The sequence below is a fragment of the Lolium rigidum genome, chromosome 6 (genome assembly GCF_022539505.1).
Source record: "Lolium rigidum isolate FL_2022 chromosome 6, APGP_CSIRO_Lrig_0.1, whole genome shotgun sequence".
NCBI lineage: Eukaryota > Viridiplantae > Streptophyta > Magnoliopsida > Poales > Poaceae > Lolium > Lolium rigidum.
Window position 1 is genome coordinate 55850753 of NC_061513.1, and position 20311 is coordinate 55871063.

The window sequence follows — 20311 nt, forward strand, 5'->3', positions numbered from 1 at the left end:
ATCCGTATTTGAACCATTATTTCCAATTTGTATGGCCACTTTGATTATATATTGATCTATTTTGGTGAAATTGAAGGAGAAAAAAACCCCGGCTAGAACAGACCAAATGTGTGTGGGGTGGGTAGCTACCCGACCCAAACAGACATTGGTGAGAGCATTGATACGTCTCCGACGTATCGATAATTTCTTATGTTCTATGCCATATTATTGATGATACCTACATGTTTTATGCACACTTTATGTCATATTCGTGCATTTTCACGGAACTAACCTATTAACAAGATGCCGAAGTGCCGATTCTTGTTTCTGCTGTTTTTGGTTTCGGAAATCCTAGTAACGAAATATTCTCGGAATTGGACGAAATCAAAACCCGGGGGCCTATTTTGCCACGAACCTTCCAGAAGACCGAAGAGCATACGAAGTGGGGCCACGAGGTGGCCGGACCACATGGCGGCGCGGCCAAGGGGGGCGCCGCCCGTGGTGTGGGCCCTCGTCGGCCCCCGACTCGCCCTTCCGCCTACTTAAAGCCTCCGTCGCGAAACCCCCGATGCGAAAAACCACGATACGGAAAACCTTACTAAGACGCCGCCGCCGCCGATCCCATCTCGGGGATTCCGGAGATCTCCTCCGGCACCCCGCCGGAGAGGGGATTCATCTCCCGGAGGACTCTACACCGCCATGGTCGCCTCCGGAGTGATGAGTGAGTAGTTCACCCCCGGACTATGGGTCCATAGCAGTAGCTAGATGGTTGTCTTCTCCTCATTGTGCTTCATTGTTGGATCTTGTGAGCTGCCTAACATGATCAAGATCATCTATCCGTAATACTCTATGTTGTGTTTGTCGGGATCCGATGGATAGAGAATACCATGTTATGTTAATTATCAAGTTATTACATATGTGTTGTTTATGATCTTGCATGCTCTCCGTTATTAGTAGAGGCTCCGGCCAAGTTGATGCTAGTAACTCCAAGAGGGAGTATTTATGCTCGATAGTGGGTTCATGCTCGCATTGACACCTGGGACGATGACGGAAAGTTCTAAGGTTGTGTTGTGCTTCGTTGCCACTAGGGATAAAACATTGATGCTATGTCCGAGGATGTAGTTATTGATTACATTACGCACCATACTTAATGCGGTTGTCTCGTTGCTTGCAACTTAATACTGGAAGGGGTTCGGACGATAACCTGAAGGTGGACTTTTTAGGCATAGATGCGATTGGATGGCGGTCTATGTACTTTGTCGTAATGCCCAATTAAATCTCACTATACTTATCATGACATGTATGTGCATTGTTATGCCTTCTCTATTTGTCAATTGCCCGATCGTAATTTGTTCACCCAACATGCTTTTATCTTATGGGAGAGACACCTCTAGTGAACTGTGGACCCCGGTCCATTCTTTTAATACTTGAAATACAAATCTGCTCGCAATACTTGTTTTACTATTTTCTCTGCAAACAATCATCTTCCACACAATCCGGTTAATCCTTTGTTACAGCAAGCCGGTGAGATTGACAACCTCACTGTTTCGTTGGGGCAAAGTACTTTGGTTGTGTTGTGCAGGTTCCATGTTGGCGCCGGAATCCCTGGTGTTGCACCGCACTACATCCCGCCGCCATCAACCTTCAACGTGCTTCTTGGCTCCTCCTGGTTCGATAAACCTTGGTTTCTTTCTGAGGGAAAACTTGCTGTTATGCGCATCATACCTTCCTCTTGGGGTTGCCCAACGAACGTGTGAAATACACGCCACCAAGCATCTCCACTCGTCTCCCCGATGAGGCCCCCGAGCGACGTTTTTCCCATCCGGATGGCGAAATTCGGCCCAGTCGCGCCCCCGGTTCCTCGTTTTCGTCCGGATTTGGCCCTTCATCCATCCGGCGAGCCCACGCCATCCCTGGTCCCCCGGGGAGCTACCGGGGAGTCCGTACGAGTGAAAAGCGGGGAAGGGCCCAATCTGTCGGCGACTGGACACACGAACCCCACCACCACCTCACTCAAAATCCTCCCCCACCCCTCGTATCTCTCTCGCCGCCGGCACCACCCCGCCGGCTTGTTGCCCAGATTCCGCCGTCCATCCTTCCCACCTGCCTATATTCCGCCATCTTTCGACGACGGCCTATCTGCCTGCTCCTCCGCCTGCCTGTTTTTCGATGACGGCCTACTTGTTTCAGCAATTTTCTGAATCTTGTTTGCCGAACTTGTTAAATTTTATGTCGAATTTGTTTGAAATATGTCAAATGGCCGAGATTGGGGGTGTCCTTCCGGGGGATGGCTGGAACTTCGGCGCTCCCAGGCCAAATTTTCCTCCAACCGAATTTAGGCGTGGGGACCGCTAACGAGTGGAGATGCTCTGACTGGGTTGTCCTTTTCGTGTCCGTGCCTAATAACAATGAAAATTGGTAGCATATTCAAGAGAAAAAAAATTCAACGATTACATGTACTCCATTATTTTGGTATCAATTATTTCCATTTCCGTTACATTTCCGTGATATTTACCATCAAATATTTCCTTTTCTCAATTTTGACCCTTCTTCCCCAACGATCCTACTTCTTCTCTCTGCCCCCTTCCGTCGCCATTATAACTAACTAACCGCACCCCATCATCCACACGCTCTCACTCCGCACCATTGAGCCATCAGCAATGCCTCCTCCCCTTCGCCTCCTCGTCCTCCTCTTCCTCTTCCACCTCCCCTTCTCCATCTCTTCCCACCACAGCCACCGCGCCCCGCCGCCGTCCGGGAGGCCAACTCCTCCCGCCGCCTCCTACGCGGCGCCGCTCCCGGTCCTCCTCGCCTGCAACGCCACCCGCTTCCGGCCCGCCTGCGTCTCCACGCTCTCCGCCGCCAACGCGACCGCCGAGTCCTCCGCCTCCGACCTCCTCGCCGCCACGCTCTCCGCGCTCCGCGCCCGCATCCCGCCCGCCGCCTCCACCGCGCGCGCCGTCCTCGCCTCCTCCTCCAACGTCAACCTCTCCGGCGCCGCCACCAACTGCCTCACCCTCCTCGCCCTCTCCTCCCACCGCCTCTCCCCGCCGCCGTCCCCGCCGGCGCTCCACCCCGCCTCCGCCGCGCTGCTCCACCTCTACGACTGCTGGTCCGCCTACAAGTACGTCAACTTCACCAGGACCATCTCGGACGCCATGGCGTACCTCAACGACACAATCACCATCAGCAGCAACTACATCTCCATGCTCGCCGCCCTGCAGCGGTACGGCGACGACACGTCCCGCTGGGCGCCGCCGCAGACGGAGCGCGACGGGTACTGGCCGCCGCCCGCGGCCGATGGGGCCGACGTGGACGCGCTCGGCGTGCCCAAGGGCCTCCCGGCGAACGCCACGGTGTGCGGCTCCGGGTGCGATTACCGGACGGTGCGGGAGGCGGTTGCCGCGGCGCCGGACGGCGGGGAAGCGCAGTTCGTGGTGCACGTGAAGGAGGGGGTGTACAAGGAGACGGTGAGCGTGGCGTGGGAGAAGGCCAACCTGGTGCTCGTCGGCGATGGCATGGGGAAGACGGTCATCACCGGCGACCTCAACGCCGACACGCCCGGTGTCTCAACGTTCAACACGGCCACCGTAGGTGCGTATACGATCGTCCTTTTCCCGTATTTATGTGGTGGTATACGTACATATACACATGGATTTGGTAGTCTCTACTGCGATCGTACACGTACGTTCACGAGATCAATGCGGTGACGTTAAAGACGGCGCTCGTGATCGACCGGCCCTACCACTTTGTCCGCACCTAAAACGCTTTCCGTGAGTATGCTGCGTGGTGGAGTTGTGGGCCATCAATTCTTAGCTTTTGTACGTTGCGTCCAGCATTGCACATGAGGACGGAAAACATCTTGGTCAAATTTGTAAGAAACTAAGAATAGTCTCGGCCTAAGATGAAATTGTCTCCGGAAAAAAATCTCCCGTCGAAGTAAACGCTAAAGCTGAATTGAAACCAAATGAAATTCATCGTGAAAACAATATTCATTGCCGGGGAGGGTGCAAAATGTTCTGTTTTGCTGATGTAGGACTTAAATGATTTGTGCAAATGTTTCTTTATCCGATGTTGTTCCTGAGTCTGCTGAGCGCTATAGTATCTACTATCAGTCCACCAGAATTTTCATGTAGAGCCAACAAAAATCCAACCTTGCCAAATTTCACAATAGCTTTCCACAATTGGTGAGGGAAAGTGGAAACACTGCCGAGCTTCGGATCATTTTTAGCGTTCTGAAGACACAAACCAAGTTTTTAGTGTTGAATTTTGATGTAGAACTAACACAACGTAACCTTGCCAAATTTCACCATGGCTTTCCATAATTTTTAGCAACCCGAAACTAAATTTTTAGTGTTGAATTATGATATACAGCAAGCAGAACCTAAAACCTAGCTATCCGTCATGTTGGAAGCGACAATGTGACGTGCCGACACGAACTTGGCACACCGAGTTTTCCCGTGATCTCCAACGCTGCCAAACAGATGTTGCTTCGACAGTTTGCCCCCGCACACAGGCTAGACCAGACATGGTCACTCGACGAGCCAATTCGATCACAAGGCCCACAGTTTTAGCTTTATCGGCAAATCTGCAACCCACGAGTCACGGGTCCGAGTTTTTTCTCGACAAACACAGTGATCTAGCCGTAAATTTGTCATCGTTTAACCGTCCGTGGTTTACTTTTCAGGCGTGCTTGCCGATGGTTTCATGGCGCGGGACCTGACGATCGAGAACACGGCGGGGCCGGACGCGCACCAGGCGGTGGCATTCCGCTCGACGGGCGACCGCACGGTGCTGGACACGGTGGAGCTGCTGGGCCACCAGGACACCCTTTACGTGCACGCGATGCGGCAGTTCTACACCCGGTGCCGCGTCTCCGGCACGGTGGACTTCATCTTCGGCAACTCCGCCACCGTGCTCCACGACAGCGCCATCATCGTCCTGCCCCGGCAGCTCCACCCGGAGAAGGGCGAGAACAACGCGCTCACAGCGCAGGGCCGCACCGACCCGGCGCAGCCGACGGGGATCGTGCTCCGCGGGTGCGTCGTCAACGGCAGCGAGGAGTACATGGCGATGTACCGGCAGAAGCCCGACAAGCACCGCGTGTACCTGGGACGGCCATGGAAGGAGTACTCCAGGACGGTGTTCGTTGGGTGTACAATGGCGGAGATCGTACAGCCGCAGGGGTGGATGCCGTGGAGCGGCGACTTCGCGCTCAAGACGCTCTACTACGGCGAGTATGACAGTGCCGGGCCTGGAGGTGGTGACCGGAGCGGCAGCAGGGTGGCGTGGAGCAGCCAGGTGCCCAAGGAGCACGTCGACGTCTACAGCGTCGCCAGCTTCATACAGGGACACCAGTGGATACCGAAAGTGTAGTTTGTAGGCTTCGTGGTAGTAGCATAATCGAGAGTCCGCATGAGTTAGTGGGCCAATCGACTGAGGTGCTGCCTTGACGTAGAGGGGTGCAGTCGTGCAAATGCAATGGTGCCTAACTCAAATGAGGAAATGGAGACTCATCTTGATAAGCTGTGCTTGCCGAACACTCCACTAATGAAGCTGTTGTGCGCTGGTCGCTTTAGGCACCATAATGATGGCCGCCAAATTGAGCAGAAGCAATCTCTAAAATCATCCAGCGACCAGCGGCATCCCTCAAACCGCGTCTTAAATGGCTATTGGGTGCACCGGAAAGGAATCCGCGCCTACCCATGCGCTCCAAATTAGGTTTCTGTCCGGTGTTACCCAATAGCCTATACAACATCCTCATGCTGTTCCCAAACCACATGGTGCGCACGACGGACACAAGCGACAAGGTGGGTTGCGATAGGCGGGCCTCATATGCATCGACACATCTAAATCATGTTTGATACTCATATGCAACTTTCCTTTTCCTCTTCCACTTCATTTCTCACGCCTAGTTGATACTCTTTTCCGCCCAGCACACGCCGCGCTTCCAACACAACCCAATTCCCTAGCCAACGTGTTGCCAAAAGCGTCGAAGGCACTTAAGGGGCGAATTGGCGTGTGAATGGGGCTTTCATCAAGCCACAAAGGCGGGTGCCGCAGAAGGTGAAGCCGGCGGGGATGACGGAGTAAGAGTGGGATGCCATCTTCCTCTAGCGGGAGGACTCCACGGCAAAACACTAGGTATGACGCATCAATGCAAGCATAAAGAAGGAGGCGGCCTCGAACCTTGCCATAATCCAAGGGTTCGGCACGGGCACCGCTCCCGCCACCATCCGTGCTGGTCAACGTAGCATGACATATGTGAATCGTTCGAGGACCGCGTCGTTGTCATCCCTAGGCTTCTTCTAGGAGAGTGCAGGCTCAACGTCGTTGTCAAGGTTCTCCCTTGAGTATGCCGACAACGATCTACACGGTGGATTCAACCTCAACGCCTTGTTTTCCCTGAGCACCACTGACCATGTCCCATGCCCCCTTGATCTTAACCGCACCTACGATGACCTGGGCTCGCAGGGGTTTTCCGTACTAAAAGAGGCCACTCCATTTCTGCGCTCTAAGCAAGTCCAGAGATCAAGGAGGGGCCACCGGTAACGTGTTCGCTGAATCGACGCCGGGTGGCTACGATGCCTACGAGGTATCAGAGCTCCTTCATTATGTAAACATAATGATCATAGGCTTGCACTCGCCTTATGTTTATTCATAGATGGATGGGAGTGCCTCCATTGACGACATCATAAATGGTGGAACCGAGGCCGCCGGCGCCACATAATATGAAGTCCAAGAGGAGGAAGAAGGAGAGGAAGAGTAAGATGAAGAGGAAGAGGAGGGTAGGTAGATGAAGAAAATTCCGGAGATGGCAACGATAAGCCAAAGAATGCCGGTCACCGATGGTCTAAGTGGAAGTCGTTGGAAGGCCTATGCTTGTGTGATTGTTGGAAGGCGGTGAGTATTGACCCCATCACCGACGCCAATCAAACAAGTGGTGCATATTGGGACATGATCTAAACCAAATTCGATGACGCTAGGACAAGTCATTATTAGGGGCGATGCAAATTAATTGTTATATGGGTGGTTTTTGTGGTTAAAGAGTCACTGGGCACGAAACTACACTCATGGAGGCTATCGCGTCACCAAAATATCTACCACAGTTTTTTTGATCCGTGCCGGATAAGTGGTCACCAACCATGGAATTTTGTGCCGTTGTATATCGTTTTTATGAGGTCGTTGACTGCTGGCAACATGCCATCTGACACGTGAAAAACTCCCTTAGGTGGCAGGTAACAATGTCATCTAGTTGATAATATGTGGTAGATGACATGCACACCCAAGGCCTACTACAGATTAAGTGAGGTAGGCCACCTAAGTCATGTTGGTCTTACATGCGCAGTTTCACCTAAGGCCCACGAATAATAAGCGGGTGGCCCACCGAAGACCTACACACAGTTTTTTGGGCCAGACCACCTAACTCTATGCTAGGTTTAAGTGGGTCAGCGCACCTAAGGCCTATGAACATTAAGCGGGTCAGCATCTAAGGCATGCCATGTTTAAGCGGCCTGGCGGCCTATGGCCTTCTAAGTTTAAGAGGGCCAACCCACCTACAAACTTCTAATTAAGTCTAAGAGGGATGGCTCACCCAAGGCATACAGGGCCTTATCGGGATGACCCACTAAAGGATACTATAGATAATCGGGCCAACCCATCTAAGACCTACTAAGATTAATTGGGCATCCTAAGCAAGTCGTAAAAATGTTAAACATGTCGGACCACTTAAGGAATGCTAAGTTTAAGCATGCAGGCCACCAGAACTCATTGTAAGGCCGGTCCGTTAATTTCTCGTCAGGTGTATGAAGCCCGGTAGAAAAGCACCGCCAACACAGTTACGACCTGCTAATGGCTCATTTGTGTTTCTGTGTACAACATGGTGAATCATTTAAAAGTCTATTTAGCTTTCAAACCCGCTCATTATAGAAAGCCCATTAACGGTGCATTAATCGTAACAGCCTATAGTTGGGCCGATAGGCTCATTTATGACAAGCACATAGACGTAATTATTATAAACATGAAATAATGGATAAACGATCTATATGAACTAACTACATATGACATCAGCTTCAAAGATTGAAAAATATATTACATAATCTTTAGAAATTTAATGGTAATTAACACTAGTAATACTCTTGCATCATCGAGATTGACTCGAGCTCGGATGATCGTCGGTAATCTTTTATAGAGTTGGTACGCTGAAACTAAGGCATAACACGTTAAAGGCAACAAGCAAGGCAATCACACCACAATGTGCATAGTCAACTAATCTAGAATTTATCATTTTCTTGTTATATACCAACAAGGTCATTTAATATGGATAAATATCCTACCAATATGAGGCTATATAGACTATTAATAAAACAAAATAGGCAAACAAACAGTGTTTGTGCCACATATCAATGGGCAAATCATTTAATGTGAATAAATAGTCAAAAATAAGATGTATGTATGATGTATCCTATCACAAAAAATGTGATAGTTATAATTATCGGCTCAGGTGAGAACGTGTCAGACAAACAAGCAATTGAACTACTGTGTAGCTTATATAGCCGAGAATATCGTAATAGAACAAGGGATTTACGATACCTCTTTGTCAAGTCCCATTACAACTCACATTGTTCGTACATTCACTGAAGATATCCGGTGTTACCCGTATTTCTAAAGGTAGTCGTCGTTCCTCTGTATAATGGCACGATCATATGTAAACTCATACGGGTTCCAACATGATAAACTAATAGGGGCGTAGAGCAATATAAAGGGAGATGTACCTGACCAACAGGAGTAAGTTACCTTGGTAGCTTAGGAAGTACCATATACTAATTATAGTGGTATCACTTGTAGATCAGGATATGCAAATTAACATGTCCAGTGACTTCAAATTTGTGGTGAACTACATAATAGCATGTAGTTATAGTCATAACTAAGAATTAACCAGATATAAATTATAATGGCAACACTTGTGAACTTGTAGAGTAGGGATTGCAAACCAACATGTTTGATGACTTCAAATTTTCCATGAACTACATAGTAGCGGGCAGTTACTATCGTAGCTTATGATAAACAAAATAGGAGGAGGTTCAGTGTCATCACTCATGAACTTGTAGAGCAGAGAATGCTAATCAATATGTTTGGTGATTGAAAATTTGCAATAAACAACACAAACAAGGTAGTTAAGGGCGTAGCTGAGGACAAACTAGATACATAATATAATAGCATGACACGTGAACTTGTAGAAGAGGGAATGCAAAACTAATATATCCACTCTTCCATATGTGAGCTCCATGCGAATAAAGATAGACCAGTCAATGATGTAGCTTTTGAATTAGTAGATGGCGTATAAAATTATAATCAAAAAAGTATAATGAGTTTAAACTTGTACTACATTATTGTAGAATGATAGCATGTAGGAAATAATATAGCTTGCAGTTAGTATCATAGTTCAGGACGAACGAGATAGAAATTATAATGATATGACTTGTAGTGTAGACAATGCAAACCAAAATATCCGATGACTTCAAATTTGCAATGAACCATATATAAATTATAATAGCTTCACTTGTAAACTTGTAGAGTATGGAATGCAAACTAACATGTTAAATGACCAAAAATTATCCATGAACTACATAGTAGCAAGCAGTTTCTTGCGTATCTAAGAATGAGGCAGATATAAATTGTAATGATATCACTTGTGAAACGTGTAGAGCAGTGAATGTTAACCAATACGTTCAGTGGCTTGGTATGTGTCATGTGTGGGAATACATACATTAGAAGTATTGAATACCCCCCTTTATTTTTTCAGTAGTGGGGGTGGCAAGCATACCCAAGATTACTTCTGCTCGGGATGAACTAAAGAATCCAAGGGACACAAAGGATTTTGCCCAGGTTTAGGCCGCTCGGAGGCTAACAGCTCTACGTCATGCATGTCTTATTGTATTTCTTAGGTGTATGAACATGTGTAAGGGATTACATGGGAGAGGGGCCTCTTCGAGTACCTGGAGGACCACATCAGGATGCTTTCGTAAGGGTATCTCCAGAGGTAAACCCTGAAGGTTATGAAATTAATCCTTACTTGCTTGATTTGTTGCACACTAGTACTTTCACTAAAAATCGCACCACTGAAGAACCACACACACATGTTTCTCATTTTGATGAAGTATGCTCTTCCATTAGAATGTATTTCTTTATTAATGAAGATGTTAGACTGAGGTTCTTTGGTAAAACATTGGAAAGAGATGCACGCATTTGGTATAAGAATTTGCCCATAGACGTAACTGAGAATTGGGATTAGTTATTCACAATCTTCGTAACTCACTTTTATCCCAAAAATAAAACTTATGGGGAAATACACATGATTATTAGTTTTAAGAACCTACTATATGAGTACTTGATAAAATGTTACCATAGATTCTCTGAAATGCTTGAACTTTGCCCTCATCATGAACTGCCACCATTATTAGTCTTGGAAAGATGTTTTGAATTCGTCATGTTATTGAAATTTTCTAATATTACCAAATGATGATGCTTGGAAACTTCTAGAAGAATTCTATCATAATAGTACTATTTGGTCAATAGAAACAAAGAGCATTGGTACCCTTTATATTGATCAAAAAAGCGTTGACACTTTCTTAGCAACTAGAAAAGTAAAGAATCTACTTGGGAACCTTGAAGTCAGTTTGGTACTCTTTTAGAAGGTATGCAACGATTCTCTGGGTATTTACTTGTACCATTAGAAGAAGACGCATGCTTTTACTATTTAATCAAATGCATTGTTTTATAAATATAGTTATTTGTGAGTGACTTGGTCACTTGAGCTTTGATATTATCATCCGTTAGGATGAACCCTCTGTCCAAACCTATTATGTCCTGCCCTTGTCGGCATGGTGTTGTTCACCATACTTCCGTTGTAGCGCCTTTTACAACAAAAATAAACTATAGGTTGGGAACCCCTCAAAAGAGATTTCGATGTTTTTTGGAAAATGAAAACATTTTCCAAAACCTTGGATAAGGGTGACATGAACCAAGAGCGAGTTTTATGAACAAGAATTGTTTTCGAAAAGGAAGGTTGATTTTGAGCAATGCTGTTAATTTGTTTTCTAAAAACAACACACACTTATGCAGCTTCACATACTTTATCGTCCAACCACATCACCATGAAGTGGGACGGAGCTCAACTGCTAGTTTTGTTTACCTTAGCATGGGACACCTCATAACTATATAAGGGTGCAAGCACTCCGGAATCCGGTTGCCTAGTTCATGTGCAATATCTCAATTGTCGTATATATGGTCGAAAGACAATATACGTCTACTGTAGACAGGACCGTACCGCAGGCATGTGCAGCCTGTTTGACCGCACAGGGCCTCCCGATTTAGAGGGCCTCCAAATTAATATGTTAAACTAGTACTCTAATGACCGATTTTGTTTAATTGGACCTCAATCAATTCGGTGAGAGATGCTACAGAGTACTATACTCCATTAACTCCAAAGGCCCCCAAGCCACTCACGCCTCTTTACCCGTATCTTTTATTTCTCTTACATCGCGAGTACAGCTAATTCAGTTAGTCTTCCGATGAATATTAAGATTTTGTCTCAAGGATTTTTATGAAGAACTAATTGAAGATTCATTTTAGAAAGATGGCACGTTTCGACTAAAAATTAGCACTTTTGAATTCTTAGATTGTTTTTTCACATGATGCACTTCTTTTAATTTATTTTACCACATACTACCTCCATTCCTATAAATAAGACGCACGCACATTTTAATGTGAACCTTGACCAAATAAATAGTACAACAATATCACGATCATATAATACATAAGCAACACTGTTAGAATCGTGTTGGAAAATACTTTCTAATGATACCAATTTTATATCAAATATTTTTTATATACTTCATCCTGAAAAATATGTTTCAACTTACTCAAAACTTACATGTATCTACAAACTAAACTCATCTAAATACATGTATATCTAGATAAAATTGAAACATCCTTTTTAAATAGAGAGATATAGATTAATATTTTGTCAACGATAAAATACAAAAAACAAGGGCGCATTGTTTATTGAAATGGAGTGAGTAATATATATAAAATCATATTAGTTGCCAATGATCATGTTGAGGGCCTCTACTTCTTGTTTTGCTCAGGGCCTCCGTATTCTCAGGTATGGCCCTGACTGTAGATGATGGAGTCATGTTTTGATTAAAGAGGCGAGTCGCATGCATGCCGAGGGGGAACACACTCCATATATATGGTAGGTCCCCTTGCTAAGGTGGGCATGTTGGAGATATGCCCAAGAGACAATAATAAATTAGTTATTGTTATATCTTAGTGTTCATGATAAATGTTTACATCCCATGCTATAATTGTATCAACCGAAACATTGGTACATGTGTGTTATGTAAACAACAAGGAGTCCCTAGTAAGCCTCTTGTATAACTAGCTTGTTGATTAATGGATGATCATGGTTTCGTGATCATGAACATTGGATGTTATTAATAACAAGGTTATGTCATTAGCTGAATGATATAATGGACACACACCCAAATGAGCGTAGCGTAAGATCAAGTCATTAAGTTCAATTTGCTATAAGCTTTCGGTACATAGTTGCCTAAGTCCTTCGACCATGAGATCATGTAAATCACTTACACCGGAAGGGTACTTTGATTACATCAAACGCCATTGCGTAAATGGGTGGTTATAAAGATGGGATTAAGTATTCGGAAAGTGTGAGTTGAGGCATATGGATCAATAGTGGGATTTGTCCATCCTGATGACGGATAGATATACTCTCGGCCCTCTCGGTGGAATATCGTTTGATTAGCTTGCAAGCATATGATTGGATCATAAGAGATGACATACCGCGGTACGAGTAAAGAGTACTTGTCGGTAATGAGGTTGAACAAGGTATGGAGATACTGATGATCGAACCTCGAACAAGTAAAATATCGCGAGACAAAGGGAATCGGCATCGTATGTAAATGGTTCAATCGATCACTAAGTCATCGTTGAATATGTGGGAGCCATTATGGGTCTCCAGATCCCGCTATTGGTTATTGCTCGGAGAGGAGTCTCGACCATGTCTGCATAATTCGCGAACCGTAGGGTGACGCGCTTAAGGTTCGATGTCGCATAAGTAGATTTGAATATGGTATGGAGATGAAGTTTGTTCGGAGTCTCGGATGGGATCCAGGACGTCATGAGGAGGTCCGGAATAGTCCGGAGAATAAGATTCATATAAGGGAAGTTGATTTCTAGGTTTCGGAAAAGTTCGGGATTTTTCCGGTGGATGACCGAGAAGGTTCTAGAAGGTTCCGGGGTCTCACCAGTGGGCCCACGACCCTAGGAGGCCTAGCATGGGCTGAGGGGGTGCTCCCTAGCCTAATGGGCCAGGGGCACATGCCCCTCAAGGCCCAGCCGGCCAAACCCCTAGGGTTTCCCCAAAACCCTAGGGGGATCAACTTGGGGGGGGGGGAGGAAATCCCTCTCCCCCCACTTGGCCACCGCCCCTAACCCTAGATGGGAAAGGGGGCCACCACAGCCGACCTGGCCCCCTATATAAAGAGGGGAGGGGGTGGCCGGCCACTTGCCCCTTCACCATAACCCTGGCCGCCTCCTCTCTTCCTCCACCATACGCTGTTCCGGCTTGGCGAAGCCCTGCAGCTTTTCTTCCTCCACCACCACCACCACGCTGTCGTGCTGATGGAACTTGGAGGAGATCTACCACACCTCCGCTGCCCGCTGGAACGGGGAGAGGAAGGGCTTCATCGACATCGTACGCGCGACCGAGTACGGAAGTGCTGCCGGATTGCAGCACCGGGAACGACCGTCTACACCAACAACGAGATCTAATCTCGTAGGCTTTGGAAATCTTTGAGGGTTAGTCTCATCTCCATCTCGTTGCTCCGATCTTGTAGATTAGATCTTGGGTGTTCCATATATTAGATCTTGGATTTATTCGTCTTGCGGTAGGAAAATTTTTGTTTTCAATGCTACGAACCCCATCAGTGGTATCAGAGCCATGTCTATGCATAGATCTGTTGCACGAGTAGAACACAATGGTTTTGTGGGCGGTGATGCTTTTGTTGCTTTAGTTTGTGTACTTTGCATCTTGCGGGATGGTGGGATGAAGCGGCCCGGGCTAACTTTACATGATCGCGTCTCATGAGACTTGCTCCACGCTTGACATGCAACTTGTATTGCATAAGTGGCTTTGCGGGTGTCTGTCTCTCCCACCATAGTGAAGATCCAATTTACTCTTTCTATTGACAACACTAGTATCACCGTTGTGGTTCATGTTCGTAGGTAGATTTGATCTTACTCGAAAACCCTAAACCACGTAAAATATGCAAATCAAATTAGAGGCGTCTAACTTGTTTTTGCAGGGTTTGGTGATGTGATATGGCCATGATGTGATGATGATTATATTTGATGTATGAGATGTTCATTATTGTATTATGGCAACCGGCAGGAGCCTAATGGTTGTCTTTAAATTTGTTAAGACCTGTGTGTCTATTCATCATGTAATAGCTTTATTTCAAGTAGTTGTTATAGTAGCTATAAGTGATGGACAACCATGAAGCGGTGCCATGGACCTTGGTGCAATGCTGGTGATGATGGAGATCATGCTCGTGTGTTTTGGAGATGGAGATCAAAAGCACAAGAAGAAATGCCATATCATATCACATATTATGAATTGCATGTGATGTTAATCCTTTATGCATCTTATCTTGCTTAGATCGCGACGGTAGCATTATAAGATGATCCCTCACATTAATATCAAGATAATAAAGTGTTCTCCCCTCGTATGCACCGTTGCTACGGTTCGTCGTTTTGAAGCATCTCGTGATGATCGGATGTGATAGATTCTACGTTCACATACAACGGGTGTAAGCCATGTTTGCACACGCGGAATACTTGGGTTTGCTTGGCGAGCCTAGCATGTACTGGACATGGCCTCGGGACACAGGAAACCGAAAGGTTGAACACGATTTATATGGATGATATGATCAACATGTTGATGTTCACCATTGAAGCTACATCATCTCACGTGATGATCGGTTTTGGTGTAGTGGATTTGGATCGTGTACCACTTAACAACCATGAGGGATGTTGTATTAAGTGGGAGTTCATTAGTAATTAGATTAAAACATGAACTAATTATCATGAACATAGTCTGAATAGTATTTTGAATTAAAGTTTGTAGAATTGGCATCCGTTTTCTACCATGCGCTAGTCTTGTAATTGAGATAGAAATACTGTTAAGTCTGACAAGTAACTTTACGGACTGGTGCCGTATTGTTAAAGAATCAAGATATGATTAAGTCCTAATGCAAACTTTTAGTAAACCTCACATTGATGATTCAAAGAGCAATGGTTTCAATTAGTACCAAATCATCTTGTCTCCGTGAAACTTGAAGTTCAAATCCGTTTGAAAAGTAAGGAGCTGGAAATTTTGTTTTCAGAAATAAGCAAGGTATGAGATATGTGTGATATCTAAGACCCTATTGCAAGATGATAGAATATAATCTAGTGAGACTACATAAACTCATAAGTTTTATGGGAATGTACGAAGGTTGAAGACGCTAGGCGTCCCGATCCTCCAACTAGTTGGGCACTAACGATATTCGCATATCCATGAAGTGATCGTCCTTAGTATGCACCGTTGCTAAGACTCGTCGTTTCGAAGCATCACGTGATGATCGGGTGTTATAGATTCTACGTGTGCATACAACGGGTGCAAACCAGATTTGCACATGCGAATACTAAGGTTAAACTTTACGAGCCTAGCATGTACAGACATGGTCTCGGAAAGTCGTCATGATTTGATGGATAAAATTATGAGTGAAATTGTTCATCACATTAAAAGTTTACTAATAGTGAAATCTGAAACATTTGTCATGTGATTACCAACTTCAAAGTAAGAACCTCGAGGTTATTGATATTTGACCAATGGACCTAAAAGTTATTGAAGGTGAAGTGTTTTCTGAGAATGGGGAAAGCTAAAAGAGAAACCACAAAAGATATTTTGGCAGAAAGAAAGAAAAAGACTAGAAAGTCTAGCTCAGGTGTATATAGAAGATATACATGTTATGGATGTATTCCTTGTTTGGTCACATAATTCTTGGGTATTTGTACCAGATTGGTTGGTATGAGATGTCATACAATACAACGCAATACAAGAATACGATAGCCTAAGTGACTAATAAGGAATATGGTAATAATGCACGTCTGGAACGTAATAAAGTGTTATTATGTTTGTCGTTGGCATTCTACCTAGCCCTTAGAATTTATAATAAAGAACTTAATAAATTGTTATTTTTCTCTGGTCAAATGAAAATAATGAGTTGTTCAAATTATGACATTGCTCCATGTACGATGGATAAGTTATTATAAATCTTAATGGTGAAACACACATACATAACACTGACGCTAAAATGCCATAAGGCAAATGATTTGAATTCCACTCATTAGTGGAACCGCCATTTAGGTCATGTTAGAAAGGAACGCATGAAGGAACACCATTTGAATGGAATTTTAGAGTCATATGATTTTTGAATCATTTGGCGCTTGCAAATCTCTTCTAAAAGGAAATGACTTAAATACCGTTCATAGGCCAAGAGTTGAATGGGCAACTAACTTAGTGAAAACATACATAGTGATGTATGTGGTTCACTGGGCATAGTTGTGTGCGGGAGATTCTTTTACTTCATGAAAACTTCCAACAATGAATTGAGTATATATATGTGGATATATTCGATAAGGAAGAAGTTTGAAACATTTGAATGGATTCAGATAAATTTCAGCATGAAGTGGAAATCATCGTAATAGAAAAGTCAAATATCTATGATTGGATCATGGTGGAAATATTTGAATTACGAGTTTTAGCGAACATCTAAGAGAGTTATGAAATTGTTCTACAACTCACGTTTCTTCGAGTATCATAGTGATGATGGAGTATCCGAGAGACGTATCCAAACCTTGTTGGATTAATGATGAGATAAAATAAAATAAAGCCATTATATTTTTGTGGATTATGCTTTAGAGACTACCGCTTTTACACTGAATAGAGCATCATCATGATCCGTTGGAATGACACCATACGAGTTATGGCATGGGTATGAACCCTAATAGTCCTTTCTTAACTTTTGGTATGCATAGCATAAGTAAATAAGTTTACAACCAAAATCGGATGAATGTCTTTGTTGGTTATCCCAGAGATTTGATTGGGAATTCTTCCCACGAGACAAAGACAAAAGTGTTTGTCAATGTTTCTTATTTCCGAGAAATTGTTTCCAGCGAAGTATTTGAGTGGGAGGACAATAGAACTTGATAAGGTTTATGAACCTAAGCATAATGATCAGAGTAGCGCATCATCGGAATTGGTTCCGGAAGCGGCCACGACGATCATGGCTCCCATGACTACAAAATGTTTTAGCCATGGAGATCAAAGTACCTATTGAACCTTGTAGGTATGATTTACTTTGTGATCAAATAAATGATTTGTGGATGATACGTCTCAAACGTATCTATAATTTCTTATGTTCCATGCTACTTTTATGATGATACTCACATGTTTTATACACACTTTATGTCATTATTATGCATTTTCCGGCACTAACCTATTGACGAGATGCCGAAGAGCCGCTTGTCGTTTTCTGCTGTTTTTGGTTTCAGAAATCCTACAAAGGAAATATTCTCGGAATTGGACGAAATCAACGCCCAGGGTCTTATTTTTCCACGAAGCTTCCAGAAGACCGAAGGGGATACGAAGTGGGGCCACGAGGGCCCGTAACCATAGGGCGGCGCGGCCAGCATGAGGCCCGCGCCGGCCTATGGTGTGGGGGCCCCGCGCCGCCTCCAACCCTACCCTTCCGCCTACTTATAGCCTTCGTCGCGAAAACCCCTGTACCGAGAGCCACGATACGGAAAACCTTCCAGAGACGCCGCCGCTGCCAATCCCATCTCGGGGGATTCAGGAGATCGCCTCCGGCACCCTGCCGGAGAGGGGAATCATCTCCCGGAGGACTCTTCATCACCATGATCGCCTCCGGATTGATGTGTGAGTAGTTCACCCCTGGACTATGAGTCCATAGCAGTAGCTAGATGGTTGTCTTCTCCTCATTGTCCTATCATGTTAGATCTTGTGAGCTGCCTATCATGATCAAGATCATCTATTTGTAATGCTACATGTTGTGTTTGTTGGGATCCGATGAATATGGAATACTATGTCAAGTTGATTATCAATCTATCATATATGTGTTGTTTATGTTCTTGCATGCTCTCCGTTGCTAGTAGAGGCTCTGGCCAAGTTGATACTTGTGACTCCAAGAGGGAGTATTTATGCTCGATAGTGGGTTCATGCCTCCATTGAATCTGGGACAAGTGACGAGAAAGTTCTAAGGTTGTGGATGTGCTCGTTGCCACTAGGGATAAAACATCAATGCTTTGTCTAATGATATTTGTGTTGATTACATTACGCACTATACTTAATGCAATTGTCTCGTTGTTTGCAACTTAATACTGGAAGGGTGCGGATGCTAACCCGAAGGTGGACTTTTTAGGCATAGATGCATGCCGGATAGCGGTCTATGTACTTTGTCGTAATGCCCCGATTAAATCTCATAGTAGTCATCGTGATATGTATGTGCATTGTTATGCCCTCTCTATTTGTCAATTTCCCAACTGTAATTTGTTCACCCAACATGCTATTTCTTATCGGAGAGACACCACTAGTGAACTGTGGACCCCGGTCCATTCTTTTACATCTGAAATACTCCACTGCAATACTTGTTCTTTACTGTTCTTCGCAAACAAACATCATCTTCCACACTATACATTTAATCCTTTGTTTACAGCAAGCCGGTGAGATTGACAACATCACTGTTACGTTGGGGCAAAGTATTTTGATTGTGTTGTGCAGGTTCCACGTTGGCGCCGGAATCCCTGGTGTTGCGCCGCACTACACTCCGTCACCAACAACCTTCACGTGTTCCTTGACTCCTACTGGTTCGATAACCTTGGTTTATTACTAAGGGAAAACTTGCTGCTGTACGCATCACACCTTCCTCTTGGGGTTCCCAACGGACGTGTGTTAACTATACGCCAGCAAAGATATTTTCTGACGCTGTTGCCGGGGAGATCAAGACACGCTGCAAGGGGAGTCTCTCACTTCCAATCTCTTTACTTTGTTTTTGTCTTGCTTTACTTTATTTTATTTACTGCTTTGTTTGTTCTTTATATCAAAAACACAAAAAAATTAGTTACTAGTTTTACTTTATTTACTATCTTGTTTGCGTTCTCTATATCAAAAACACAAAAAAAATTAGTTACTTGCATTTACTTTATTTAGTTTGCTTGTTTGCGTTCTCTATATTAAAAACACCAAAAAAATTAGTTACTTGCATTTACTATATTTAGTTTGCTTTACTTATTACTACTAAAAATGAGTAATCTTGAAGTTGAAGTTCGTTCGTTTAAGCAACAAGGGGGAGAAAGTTTTAAAGATGCTTGGTATAGAATTAGTGATGCTCATTATAGGTGCACTAAGAAACACTCCACTATTATCCTGCTTAGGAACTTTTATGTTGGTATGTCCAGCTGGAATAGGTATGTTCTTGATACTCTTGCGGGAGGTAATTTCCTAGGCACTCCTGCTTTAGAAGCTAGTTGCATTATTGAGAGTCTAGTTAGAATACCACCTATTAATGAAGTTAAAATTTAAATCTCTCTTGAAGATGTCATGAAAAATTTGGAGACCATAGAGCAAAATCTTCCAAGTATTAAGACTAAATTGGGAATATTACTTAATAACACTGATAAGCTTGATAAATCTCTAGGTGGAATTAGTGAGAGAATTGCTATCCTAGAAACTTGTGCTACTCATGATAATCAAATCCAAAGGATTAGAGAACTTGAAGAAGCTATGGGAACCTTGGGTTCAACTTTTTCTTCTCTTAAGTTTAAGGAGAAAGCGTATGTGGGTAAGGAGCAAAAGTTCATGTATGTCTCTAAGGTGCCTAAGCCAAAAAAAACTATTATAGGCCTAAAATAGACAAAGCCCTTAGTACCACTATGGATGATGGAGCCTCTAATATACCTATTGTGCCAAATTGTGAAAATTATGATGTTGATGCTTCATCTTTTGATGTTACTTGATTCACACTTTCTGCGCCTAGCTGAAAGGCGTTAAAGAAAAGCGCTTATGGTAGACAACCCATTATTTTACTTCTGCACTTTTGTTTTATATTTGAGTCTTGGAAGTTGTTACAACTATAGCAACCTCTCCTATCTTTATTTTATTGCATTGTTGTGCCAAGTAAAGTCTTTG

General features: G+C 44.3%; 1 protein-coding gene across 1 annotated transcript; it reads left to right on the forward strand.

Annotated features, from left to right (window-relative positions):
• Nucleotides 1–2634: 2634 nt before the first annotated feature.
• On the forward strand, nucleotides 2635–5554 carry LOC124667975 (probable pectinesterase/pectinesterase inhibitor 51). Its single transcript, XM_047205190.1, has 4 exons — nucleotides 2635–2814; nucleotides 2893–3335; nucleotides 3375–3573; nucleotides 4667–5554. The coding sequence occupies exons 1-4, from the start codon at nucleotides 2640–2642 to the stop codon at nucleotides 5353–5355; spliced, it is 1506 nt and encodes a 501-aa protein (XP_047061146.1). The 5' UTR covers nucleotides 2635–2639; the 3' UTR covers nucleotides 5356–5554.
• The last annotated feature ends 14757 nt before the right edge of the window (nucleotides 5555–20311 follow it).